Below are 13,894 nucleotides of genomic sequence, written 5' to 3'. Positions count from 1 at the left end.
TTTGTGGCTGTTTTCGGTCCTCAGACTGTTTATTTTGAGTCACACTCATATCAGTCACAGCAAGTAGCCGCCACCCAAAACCACAAACTGGCAAACTTTAATATTGTCTGGGTTTGTGAGGTCATTTTTGGTGAACTTTAAAATAAGCATAAACCTTAAAAGATCTTCAGAACAGATTCACATTAGAAACACATCAACAATGGAATCATTTTAATGACCTGTTCTCAAACGTGTGGTTTCTACACCAGCAACAAGACTAGTGGTGTGTTCAGGCCGCAAGCTAATTTTCACATTGCGTCATTCCTCCGAAGTTAACTGCTAGACTATTTATATTTCCTCGGCCAAAACAAACTGTAAGACAAAAGGCTAGCTACTTGAAACCCTGACTGTTTCAACAAAGTTATTTCAATTCATCCCAAGCTTAAACTTCCAGGGCTGAAAAATCAAGCTAACGGTGAAGTGCCAAAAACTGCAGTTCCCCAAATGACCACTTGAGGCTGGCTCCAAAAGTGAGTCAATCCCCATAGACCCCCATGTTAAAATCAATCAATCAATGAAATTATATTTGTATAGCGCCAAATCGTTACCTAAGTTATCGCAAGACACTTTACAGAAAGAGCAGGTCTAGACCGTACTCTTTGTTATTTAGAGAGAGACCCAATGTGAATCCACCATAGACTGTATAAAAAGATGGACGACATGACCGCTCCCTAAAAGTGAAGCCAAAACATTTCGGGCGCCCCCTGCTGACTGGCTGCAGTATAGGTCATAAAACCTGCCTCCTCCATGTTAACAGATGGGACATGATTCAAACTATAAAATCAAAATACACGTCATATACATTTTTCTCAAACATGGTTTCTGTCATTATAGCTAGTTCTTATCATGCTGATTTATGTCCAAGTGTTCATTTTTCTGATAAGTTTATTTTTAATTAGTTATTTGATGCTGTCAAAATGATGATTGACAGCTCTGTTGACAAATTAGGCTCCTGCAGCCGATCAGTTCCGGGTGAGCAGAGCGGAGGACGGTCCTCGCCGATCTCTACTGCTCAGACTCTGGCTCCGTATGACGTCACCATCGCAAGATGGCAGCGCCTATCGCAGGGGCTATTTTGGCATCAATTACATACAATGGGAGCAGATGGAGACGCGTTGTTCATCTATATATACAGTCATTGGAATCAACTATGAGCAGCACTTAGCAACATTCGGCAACAGTGGCAGAAAAATGTCCTTTTAACAGGCAGAAACCTTGAGCAGAACCAGACTCATGTTGAACAGACATCTGTCGACTGGAGGGGCCGAAAAGAGGGATAGAAGGAGATGCAGGATAGAGACAGGCAAAGAGAGAAACAACAACAGACTGCCAGTGCTGCCAGAATTGACGGTAAATTGAGCTTCTTTACAGCCTGAGACAAAAAGTTTTTGTCTCTGTAGATAATTTTCCCGTTGATGATAACTCACCCTTTTGATATGTCTATATTTGTGCAGGTAGTTGATGCTAGCTGTCTGCTCAGTGTCATCTCAGCTAATCTGAGTCACAGAACCCAACCTCTTTGGTATTAGTCCACCCTTAGTCCAAATATGGTCACTTCTGGCTCCAAAAAAATCAAGCTGTGGACGGCCAAAATGTCAAATTCAAGGCCTAAATTGTCATCCAAAAACCAATGGATGATGTAACGGTGGCTGTGTCCACGTCTTAGATACAGTCATTCTTTGCCTGTGTCCAATTTCATGGAAATCCATTCAGTTGCCGTTGAGTCATGCCTTAAAGATGACAGATATCAACCTCATGGTAGCATGAGAGGAAAAGGAGCCCTGTCATTTGTAATGTGTTCATCCAATAGGTGTTAAGATATTTCATCCTGGACCATCCTACTGTCTGATTTCACTGTCAAACTATCTGTACAAATCACTATTGAACAGGACTGTAACGTTTCCATCTGTAGATGTGATTAAAGCACTGCAGTGTCACCTCTGAGTATCTCTACAACCTCCTGAATCAACACTAAGGAATTTCCGGATTGTTGGACAACTTCTCCGAACATGTGTTAGACATTTTTGCTCCACAGTGACGAGTTTGGTCAAGTGCTTTTTCCTCTCTTTCACCACTTAGATCACTGAATTCTTTTCTAACATTTACAGGACAAATAATATTTTCATAACTCTGCCCTGCTGCTTTTGCATTCACAATCAACAATGAATCAGACGCTCTTTTCCTACATACCATCACATAGTAAAACAATATCCAGCCGCACTGAATGAGGGTCATTGTACAGGACTTTGAGGGTTTCTTCCAAAGTGTCCACTCATCTGTCTGTGCTGGAAACATGTCTCAGGCCTTCTCTGCTTCTCCTGGTGTGAACTGGCCGATACCGCGTGATTTCCCAATGACTGATACCGTCTCGATTGTTGATGTTATGACTTGGCTAAATCCTTTTCACACAGTAGTGGCTCTTAGATCAGGCAAAATGAAGCTAGACCACAGACTGGAGAAAAGTCAATGTAGCTACCCAGACGTCACCCGTTGGGTTAGAGGCCTTGAGTTTGACAAGTGACCATATTTGGACGAGAGTGAGGAACTGGAGAGGAGGGAGGGGCTAGCAACCGCAAAGTCTTCAGCTAATGCTAGCGCTAGCTTGGTTTGCAAGGTAATTCACAGTTACTGTGGTATTAATTGGGATGCTAATCATGGCTCAGGAAAAAACAGACTTAAAACAAAATGTATGTACTGACAAACTGAAAGGCGGACTTCATTAGCACGCCTTTTAGTACAAGCAAATGCTAAACAAGACATTAGCTGTGTCCCAATTCAGGGGCTGCATCCGATTGCGTCACAGCTGCGTGCTGCAGGCTGTCCCAATTCGGAGGCTCCTCCAGAATCAGAATCAGAAATACTTGATTAAATTCGTGAAATTTAGATGTGGCCAAAAAAATGCGTCTTCCTTTTCCCGGGCTGCGAAGGATCCATCGGATCAAATGGCAGACTTAACGTTACGTGTTAAAAAAACAAAAGGGCCCTTGAAACAAATTATCTTTAAAATATTAGCTTAAGTTATGTGACGTTAGTTATGCTAGCTAGTTAGCCCACTAGCTACCTGTTGCTAGGCGACAGGAGCCAGGTGACGCCAGGGTTACATTGTTACCATTTCATATAGCAGATGCTTTTGTCCAAAGCGACGCACATCTGAGAGTTAATACAACACAAGCACCATTTAGGGGGAGGGGTGAGGGCGGGAACAGCTGGTGACGCAAATAGGAAATCCTCCGTAGACCAGACCATCTCATTTCAGTTCGGCTTTAGCGGTCCACACAGGAATGGCGCATCCTTCACAGACCGACTCCTTGAAGGCTGCAGCCCCTGAAGTGAGACACAGCTATTCTTTAGGTTGCTGTGGTAGCAACTTGTCATTCCCCTGGTCAGTCATACCCTGTTTTGTCATGCATTTGTCATGAGGTATGACTGAACCCAGACTACAACAGGTAAGGTGTCAATACGTGCTTCATTGAGAAAAGCTGGCAGGGTTGAGTGGCGGGGTTGCTGGGGAGTGATGGAGTGGTCCTGGAGAGGGTTGGCTGGGCACTGTGATCTGGCAGGGACTGACTGTCAGCGCAGGGTTCTTGTAGGAGGTGCTGATTGCTCGATGGCTGGCAGGTGTGCTTATTGGAGATCCGGGGCAGGTGTGCAGAGAGTGAAAGAGACATGAAAATCTCACACTTACAGGATGATAGATGTCACGGTGGACGGACTGTGACAGCATTTTAATGTGAATGGGACGATAACTTACAAAAAGAACATCATGCTGTGTTAAAGAAGACTTGATTGAGACCATAAACTCATCAGGACAATTTTTAATGAAGTAATAAATCAACAGAGAAGTAGGGTGAGTTTCTCTTCTGGTTTTGTATATCTAGTAAAGTAAGAGACCTTTTTCCACATTATTGAACGTTGTAGTGGAGCTATCGCAATCCTTCCAGCCTGTGTCATTCTTGGAGCGCTTGGAAAACACATGGAGCAGAGGCCAGGAAAGCATAGTTGTCGGAGAGAGCTGAAACTGAAGCCTCGCAGTACATCGACACTGGCTGGCCACCTGGAGCCCACCTGCCGGGTCCGGGCACACATACTTTCCTCTTCTTTATCTTTCTGTCTGTCTTCTTCTATTTATAACTCCTCACTGGACGTCCTCGCTGCCCACCCAGCTGCGTGAGAAATGTTGAAATTCAGGAATCTAGTGTTACTTTTGACATGTTTTAGCGTGAAGGCTTACTTTCTGTTTCACTGACTGCAGTCTTCCTGCTGTAGTGTTTAGATTCGGCCATGTTGCAGCTCTGACGGCATCTTGAAACATGCTGTACGTGGTATAAATATTTTCTTTAAGTCGTTTTATACATTTTAAGCCACACAAGCTGCTGTAGGGACGTCATTGCCCATCCATCAGTCCACCAGTCCAGACTAAACCGTCCCAAAAACAAGTGGATGGATCGCCATGAAATTTGGTTCAAACATTCATCGACCCCAGAGGATGAAGACTTTAGTGATCCTCTGACTTTTAATCTAGAGCCACCAGCAAGTTGAAAATGTTCACAGTGAAACATCTCCACATCTATTACAGATATCACTGGGCTTTCTATGTAGCAATAGCAGGACAAAGTTTCCTCTCAACACTGATTTATCTGTGTGTGCGTCAGTGTTTGTCGAGGCTGTTGGTAGCCTGTAAGTCATTGCGACTCTTTCCGACAAACCTGTACGTTGGCAGCAAGGACTGTCTCTGCTAACAGTTAGCTTTCATGCTAAAGAGAAAGTCAGTCTCATCTAAAAAGCTCCAGCAGGCTCCCTCTTTCGTCAAGTGTTCATGGTGTCTTATTGTGCTCTTATTATCAGGCTGAAACATTCTGATAAAAACTCCTATGTTGCATACATGTACATACGTACGTGTGTGCATAAATGTGTGGTACACACTGGTTTGGAGGTTAGAAAATACGGGCACCAAGTTTGTTTGTCCTTACCCGGATGAACTGTAATAACTTTGATTAACTCTTTTAGCGCCATCCACAGGTCAGAATATTTCCAATACTTCAGTTTATGACCGAAAGCCATCCATCCATCCATTATCTATACCGCTTATCCTGTTCAGGGTTGCGGGGGGCTAGAGCCTATCCCAGCTGTCAGTGGGTGAGAGGCGGGGTTACACCTGGACTGATTACCAGTCAATCACACGGCTGACACACAGAGACAGACAACCTTTCACAGCTCACATTCACACCTACAGACAATTTTAGTGTCACCAATGAACCTAACAAGCATGTGTTTGGACTGTGGGAGGAAGCCGGAGTACCCTGAGGGAACCCGCGCATGCACGAGGAGAACATGCAAACTCATACATAAAGGCCCACTACGTCTGAACCGGGATTCAAACCAGGAACCTTCTAGCTGAGTGGCTATAGAAGGTACATTCCATCAGCCTCAGCTGTACTTAGTATTTATTGCTAGTTAGCTAATATTAGCATGGAACTGAATAAGCTAAGAAAGTTTAGCTTAATGTTAGCATAACCATTAACCGCTTGTTAGCATGGTGACATAGCTTTAAACACTGCTGTGCAGCCTGTTTTGGATCATCACAGGTACAACAACATGATGCACGGTTAACAAAGATGGACGTTTACAGCTTGAACTGTGTGTCTGATAAAAAAACGAGGTTTATTATCAAGTAGGTTTACACATACAATTTGTTTTTGTGCAGAACAGTTAACACAGAACTAGAAATAGGCAATAAGAATAAAAAAATATAAAAAACAATACGACAATACAGGTGTAATTAAAAACGGTAAAAAAATGTATATAAAACAGTATATTACAAGCTAAAAATCGTGCAGTGTACAGCCAATATAAAAGTCCAGTTTGCGTTAATGTAACGCTTAGAGTCTTAACATTTGTCTAATGTGAAGTGACTGTCTCTGCACTAACTGTTTAGTAATGAAGCGGCTCAGCTGTATTCTTGTACAAGCTGCGTCCTCGAAGCTTCTGAAGAAGTCATTTGTCACTGTTTGCTTTCAGCCTCCTATTTTAATTCTCTTTAGTGGCGAGCTACTCCCACACTAGAGGAGCTCATGATGATTCAAGTTCACGCCAGCCTCAGACGTGCTGCCATTACTCCATGAAAACCACAGGGAAGTGAAGGATTTAATCTCTTTTAGGTCTGGCTGCGGTTACACATCATGGTTTCAGAACGTATTTAAGGTTCCAGGAGGAAAAGTTGTGGGAATATCTGATCTATATCCGTCCGTTCACATCAGCTACTGTAACTGTCTGTAAAAACATCAGGAAGATAAAACTCTCATCAACTTAAATCTGAATCGTCACCACTAAAGCCGAAGAGGTTGTTTGACTTTTAGACAACTGAGCTAATGTATTTTTCTGCGCTCAGCTCGTGTTAAGCTGTGTAAACTCACAGCGCCACAAGACTGGAAAGAGAGGGAGGAAGAAAAGGAGCGGAAAGACTTGGGGGTGGAGGTGTGTGTGTGTGTGGAAGTGGAAATGGGCAGCAGGGAGGAGGAATGTGAAACATTTCTGATGCTGGTCGGCTGCCTGTTTACACGGCAGTCAGCCTGTGACATCAGAGTCCAGACTTTATAAATGTCAGCGGGCGAGAGAACGAGCAGTGAGCAAACAGCTGCACCGGTCGCACCACACCGTCACACAGGTTAGATAGAGACACACGGAGCTCCACCAGCAACACCTGAACCCATGGACCGCCTGCTGCGTGACTGTGTGAGCGCTCTGGCTGTGCTGCTGTGTGTGACTGCACAGGTGAGGCTCCTGCTTTACTACAATTAGTTATTTATGTGATGTGTGGAAGTTTGAACAATAGTTAAGTGGATTTCCTGTCATTTGTACTGCCTTCATTTATTGTTACAAGAAAGATTAATGCTGTTGAAGACATTTCTATGCTCTATATTGAAGATGCAGATCCTCAGGGTGGTAATTTATCTATTTTATTTAATGTGCAGAAGAACATATTCTTGTTTGCCTGATTTGATCTGAAGAGAAGAGTGATTATAACCATCCTGTATGGACAGATTTGAGCTCATTGAGCACGATAAACAAACATTAAAGGACATTTTTAGTTAGTTTTTTTAGTTAACCATTATTTATGTCTGGCAGTTATTTTAAGGAATGATTGATAGGTTGGTTGGTCTATTTAATCTCAGAAGACAGTGAAACATGGGAATTATAATTGACTAAAACCCTTGGAGATATGATTAAAGTTGCTTGATTTATGGACTACAAGTCTAAATTCCTTTAATCATAACACAAGACAAAGAAAAGCAGCAAATCATCACATTAAAGAAGCTGGAAGTTGAAATTAAAGCTCCTGTGAGGAACTTTTGGTTTGTGTTGATTTTGGCGCCCCCTGTGGACGAAGCCATACCTCTTATCTCTTTGCAGATTTTGTCCTGTAGATGCAGTGGTGTTTTTTAACAATTAATCTCATCCTGCTTTCTTTAACAGTCATATGTTTCACTCACTTTAAATTTCTGCCCTGGAAAATGTAAACAAAGGCAGCATGCAGTTAATCGCTTCGTCTGACACCTACCCCCCCGCCAGCAGTTTCAGGCATTAGCAATAACTATATAGAAATAATCAATCTTGTAGCTGATGGTCTGGTTTGCTTTTGTAGCTCATATAGAGACAACAGATTTAATTTCAGTCTGTTTCATAACCATCAAAAAACTCCTCACAGGAGCTTTAAAATTGTTGCAGATTAATTTATGTAATTTGATCGACGAATCCCTTAAAATAAACCTGTAGTGAAAATCAAGTTGACTTAACTCTTAGGACACCAGGCTGTATGCTTCTTTAAGGATCAGTGTTATCAGTGTTATCGTCATTGCTCTCTGGTGGGATTCTTGCAGGATATGTTTGTGTGAAAGTGCATGAAAAACAAGTTGTGGAATCTTCTGCTGCAGTTATTCTGGGCTCGTTCAGATCTGGTCTGCGTCCCGGCTCCACCAGATTCATGTAATTGAAAGCAGTGGTTTGGCCCGACAGTTTGCATATTGGCGAGCAGTTCCTGAGAATACCACTAATACTTTCTCTCCTCTTTGTGGGAAAAAACATGAAGATTAGAATTTAGATGATGATTCTAAAAGTGATAATAATACACTTTATTTATAGGACACTTAAAAGCCATGTTACAAAGGCAGGAAAGTAAAATAGATGATACAAAAAGTGTAGGCAAATGTAGGAAAACAAAAATGCACCTTAAAGAAAAAGAAAAAAAAAGAAATCTTTAAGAAGACCCTTGAAACTCGTCGTGGTGCTGATGGTAAAGATGCTAGCAGTTATCTTCTTCTCACCTGTTCCTCCGTGTGTTTCCTCTGCAGGTGTTGTGCCAGCTGTGTGACAGACCCTGCTCTTGCCCCGGACCGGCCCCACAGTGCCCCTCAGGAGTCCCCCTGGTGCTGGACGGCTGCCGCTGCTGCCAGGTGTGTGCGCGGCAGCGAGGCGAGCCGTGCACCGACATGTTCCCCTGCGACAGCCAGAGAGGACTGCAGTGCGACTACAGCATCAGCCTCCCCGGAGAGGCGGGGGAGTGTGTCAGTAAGTGCCTCCTAACAACCAAAGCCCATGTTTGTGTTGGTGAGACAGAAAGAGTCAGTGTGCATGAGCGTGACAAACAGACGTTTAATGTTTAAAGTCTGCTCAGCAGAGCAGGACGACCTGCAGGAAGTCCAAATCATTTCATCTTCTATTTCCAGGACTGTTGTTGACACATGTCCTCTAATGACTGCCCTTTGAGCATGATAGACTGCAGAGAACATGCACAGAATAAAAAACAGGCTCCTCAGTTTGTGTATATAGAGGCCTTGTTTGCCATTAAACTACATAACAGCTCCTGTGTCCTCACCACTCTCTCTCTCTGTCCTTCACTTCCTGATTAAGTCCCCCACATCAATCCAGCCTGCAGGTGTGGCTGAGAAAGTTAAGGTCTGAACTGTGTTCTTTGCAGGTCAGCAGGATCTGGGCTGTGAAGTCAACGGCATCACGTACCAAGAGGGCCAGTCGTTTCAGCCCTCCTGTGACACCTACTGCTACTGCACAGGTGGTGGTGTGAGCTGTAAGCCGGCGTGTCCTCTGAACGCACGTCTTCCCACTCCAGACTGTCCCAACCCGCAACACATCCGGCTGCCGGGGAAGTGCTGCAAGGAGTGGGTGTGTGAAAACCTGGAGAACACGGTCATTCAGGATGCAATCACAGGTAAACTCTACAGGTGAACGGATGAGATATCAGGGGTGAATAGACATCAAAACATCCTCTGATACAGACCTTAATTAAAGATATAATCTCAGAGATTTCAGTTTCCTTCTCTTTGGTGATAAACGGCAATTGCGGGATCTCACTTCCCAGACATCCAGACAGTGCTGCATGTGTGAAGTCTTTTTGCTAGGCTAAGCTAGGCTAACTGTCTCCTGTAGCTTAAAGAACAGACATAAGAGTATGGCTACCTTTTTTCCTTTGAATTTTATAACGTCAGAGGATTGGATTTATACTCTCACTGATGATCCTTCCATATGGCAGAGTAGTCCTTCCTTCATTTCTATGAGGTTTGTCACCGGCGGTCATGTCTGGAAGTTTTTACTGGAGCGTTTTCCCTTTAAACCGGGGCGTGTCCGGCCAAAGGAAAACTCACAAAGTCCAAATATACCCCACGCTTTCTGGAAAAGTCAAAACATATTTCTTTCCCAGTCACTATAAGTCTCCTAGTCTCATAACAACAAACACAGCTGTGACATAATTAAACTTATGAAGCCCTGTCGAGACTCTTACTTCAGCGTGTGTGGCTGTGTGTGTATGAGACGAGGTGTTAGTGAAATGAAGCCACTCTAAAAACATCTGGAAGTCCAAACACTGCCGGGGTGAGACAACGTGATGCGAGCAGAAACAGAACATTTTGTTCTTGGATATAAAACCTGCGATGTCATCCCTCAACATCAGCTGATTATTGTGACTTACACATGTTCTTTTTGGGAGGCACAGAATTTGCTTTGGATTTATTGCGCACAAAACATCCAAACAGAGGATCAGATTTTGAGGAACTTTGAAAGCTTTTAAAACAATGATGAGACATAAGGGTTAGTGTAGGAGGGCCACTGAGTCGAATGAGTTCATGAAGCATCTAATTTAGTTTGGTTTAAGTTCTCACACTGTGAGGCTCCGTCACAGGCGGAGAGATGATGGAGAGTGAGATGCTCATACAGAACTTGCCTATAAAATCGCACGTTTTTAAGTTTTCTTCAGGGTCAAACTTATCCAGTGTTTTTTGTCTTGACATCCATGGGCATACTGCAAACAGCAACTGGTAATAAGTAATTCGGCTCATATCTATGGTGGCATTTTGCTAAAATACATGTAAGTATAGTCTAAAAAAGAGGACTCATGTAGCAGCCCACAGTCTAACTCCCTGTATCCATAGCAACATTACACTTCCTGTTTACATCCCCCAAAGCACAATGAGAGCTTAACTTCTAAACCTTGAGCATGCTCATCCGTCAAACAGAATTAATATAATGAATAATAGATAAAATAATCATTATGAACTTTTCCAGGTTTCAGCGTCACATAAAACCAGCAGTATTTCAGTTTTCAGGCACAAATCCACCAGAATAAACTAGTTTCCTTCTTTCAGTTCCTCTTGAATACACAGAGAAACATGACGCTTGATTTATCCTCAAGATAACAAAACTCCAAGCACACTAAACACAAGTTAATTTAAAGTTGTAGAAATCCATTCTTTCCCTGTTAGCTGTAGCCTTGCCCCTGTAGCAGAGTGAAACCTACTGCCAACCAACACTTGACATGACACTTAACGACTGGCTCACTCATGGAAACTTAAGTTAATTACCAACCACCAAATCACCAGAGCAAAACAAACAGGTTAGCAGCCGTACCCATAGCCCAGTGAATGATATTAAATCAGATCTAATAAAACCGGCTTTCGTACATGCTGCGTCATGTCTGCGGTCCTGATCTGACTTTGTTTCTTGCTCTTGCTTGTTTTATTCCTGCAGCCATGAGACCCAGCAGGGTGTGGCCAGCTCTCTCCAGGAATCATCTCCTACACAAACTCGTCCCGACTGCTCCCCCCTGTGTGGAGCGGAGCACCCAGTGGAGTGCCTGCTCTCAGAGCTGTGGGGCCGGGGTCTCCACGCGGGTCTCTAACCAGAACCCAGCCTGCAAGCTGCAAATGGAAACCCGGCTTTGTAAAGTGCGGCCCTGTAATACAGTCCAGCCCACACCAAGGAACCCCATGGTGAGCTCTTATAGCAATCTTATTCCAACAAATGCAGGGAAGAAAACTGCTGCAAATAAGTTAGTTAAGTTGACCTTTAGATATTAATCTATATTATTTATGCAGCTTAGAGGTAGTTGCATAACTAAAACTGTTCTCTAATTTAAACTTGATTAGTGTGTTTTGCTGGTCTTAAATTAGATGTCTTTAAAATATCTTAAACAACATTCATTAACCATATTTTAACATGTACATAGCTCCTGTTTAATGAAATACTGTCACTGAAAATTGAAAACAACTCACGCAGCTTTGAACTGGACATCCAGACATCTTTTGACCTGCAAACACCAAAATAAATGCTTGCTTACCTGCACTTTCTCCTCTGACTCTGCCTCTCTGTGTTTTCTCAGTGGGGACGGCAGAGGTGGTGCAAGGCCAGCTACACCTCGCCAGGTCCCATCCGGCTCGTTCACCAGGGCTGCTACAGCACTCAGGCCTACAAGCTCCGGTACTGCGGGCAGTGCACGGACTCCCGCTGCTGCACGCCGTATCAAACCAGCACTGCTGGCGTTACCTTCCGCTGCCCCACCGGCAGACTCATACAGAGACCTGTGATGATGATCCACTCGTGTGTTTGTCACAACAACTGCCCCTACGCGCCTTATAGCAACCCGGCCCTGTGGGGATTCAGGCCCTGATCTAACACTGATTTATTCAGAGCATAGAGACTTTACAGACCAGGGCCAGTCACTTCATCTATGACAATATGGATCCATGAAGGCGTCTTCTGATCAATGGACCTTGAAAGAGAAAATTATTAATGTAGCTAAAAACTGTGATTGAGTTTGGACGAACACTGATCTTCACACTTGTACAATCTCGCTCTGCACTTCTTCACAACTCCCTCATACTTCTAACCTTGCAAAGCTGATAGGATGTTGGTTTTTAACCATATCAAAGATTGTAGAGAAATCAAGCAAACTTATTTTACAGTATTCAGCACTTTTGAACACAGAAGTTACAAAGTGCTTCACAGGGCGAAGACGAGAGAAAGACGGAGACAGAGAAGACGAAATATAACACAAAGGGAGGTGTGTGTGTAACCCACAAAGTAAAAGGGGTTTAAGAAAGATGTGCACTGATTTGACTTCTCTTGAACCTTTTCCTCTTTGGGACAGAGGGCACAATAACTCCTCTTCCTTATCATGTAATGCCTTATATGATAAAAGTAGTATTAAAATCAGTCCTCAGATTGACAGGGAGCCAATGGAGAGAAACTGAACTGGTGTCACAGGATTTATATTTGCTTTTGTTGAAAGCACTGGTTCTGAGTTCTGAACATGTTTACTCAATATAGTGGAAATTATGCGATAAAGCATGGTGGACTTTTACGAATCTTTAGGATGAAGTTCGGTTCTGATTCTTGCAATGTTCCTTCATTGGTTGAAGCAGGATGAAGCCGATCGTATGGAGCTCAAAGTTAAGGTTGATTGATTTTATACTGGGTTGAACATTTTGAGCAAGTGGGTCAGGTAGATTTGTTATTCAGCTTGAACATATCTGGATCCTGAAAAAGAATTTCTCGTAATTCCAATTAAGGTATGAATTAAGGACTCAGGACACGATATAATTTGGTTAGGAAGATCATTTTAACGCTAGGTGTACCGTGCTAAAAAGCAATACATGTGTTTAAAAGCAAAACATGTAATGTTCAAATGAAAAAATGTTTTATTTTGAGAGAAATAATCCCAAAGAATGACCCCAACCTTTGTGTTGACAGACATTTTCTGACGTGAGCAATGCAGCTTTGACTTGTACAGTTTTATTTGTGTGTTTGTAATAAGATGACATTGCACTTATTTCTTCATTTTCAGCTTTGTTGTAAATATTTCTGTAAAGCCTCTTATGTAAAGTGAAAAATGTTTCAATATACATCTACTTTCTCACTGTAGGATTCCCAGAACTATACTGTCATTCTGTACGTGGTGGCTTTTTAGGTACTTTTCCACAACATATTACTTATAACAAGTGCACTTGTTTGTCTTTCTGATGGGTTGTAAGGTGTTGTTTGAAGCACACATGAGTACTCAGAACCATTGAAATCAATTTTGGTGTTTCATATAAAAAATGAACTCAAATTAATGACTAGTATCACCAGTAATTTGTATTTTTGTTGAAACATGCACTGCGTCTCTGAGGCCCTTTTCCATTCAGACCAGATTACTTTGTTAGACATCCTGACATCTAGTGGACAAAATAATGTACTGCTGAGGGCATCATCGTATCATCAGAGAATGAATATACATTTAAAGTAAAGGGTAAGGATGAGCTTTAGCCCAGGGAAAAATAAAAGTGTCTAAGCCCCCATTTTGTGATGAAAATATTTTGGAAAAAATACTTATGGAGACATCGATCTGGTTTAAATGTATATATTTAATAAATGTATAGGTATAAAATTAAATAAAAAAAATAATATAGCCTAATCATTTTTTTAATTTACGTAATGACGTTGACATATTGACGCGAGTGATGATGACCCTTGACCGTTTTTTTTTTATGACCGTTGGCCGTTGCTGCTTGTTGTACATTTAATTGGTTTG

At 42.5% G+C, this 13,894-nt stretch overlaps 1 protein-coding gene across 1 annotated transcript; it reads left to right on the top strand.

Moving 5' to 3' along the window:
• The first annotated feature begins 6,608 nt into the window (after positions 1 to 6,608).
• ccn5 (cellular communication network factor 5) lies at positions 6,609 to 13,813 on the top strand. Its single transcript, XM_069660352.1, has 5 exons — positions 6,609 to 6,810; positions 8,388 to 8,604; positions 9,014 to 9,262; positions 11,074 to 11,315; positions 11,705 to 13,813. Exons 1-5 carry the CDS (start codon positions 6,748 to 6,750, stop codon positions 11,990 to 11,992), a joined length of 1,059 nt encoding a protein of 352 aa, XP_069516453.1. The 5' UTR covers positions 6,609 to 6,747; the 3' UTR covers positions 11,993 to 13,813.
• Positions 13,814 to 13,894: the final 81 nt, after the last annotated feature.

This window comes from Semicossyphus pulcher, unplaced genomic scaffold, assembly GCF_022749685.1.
Source record: "Semicossyphus pulcher isolate SPU_LCO1_2020_fin unplaced genomic scaffold, fSemPul1.0.p SCAF_13, whole genome shotgun sequence".
NCBI lineage: Eukaryota > Metazoa > Chordata > Actinopteri > Labriformes > Labridae > Semicossyphus > Semicossyphus pulcher.
Note: the sequence above shows the minus strand (reverse complement) of the source record. Positions and strands in the feature narration are given on the sequence as shown.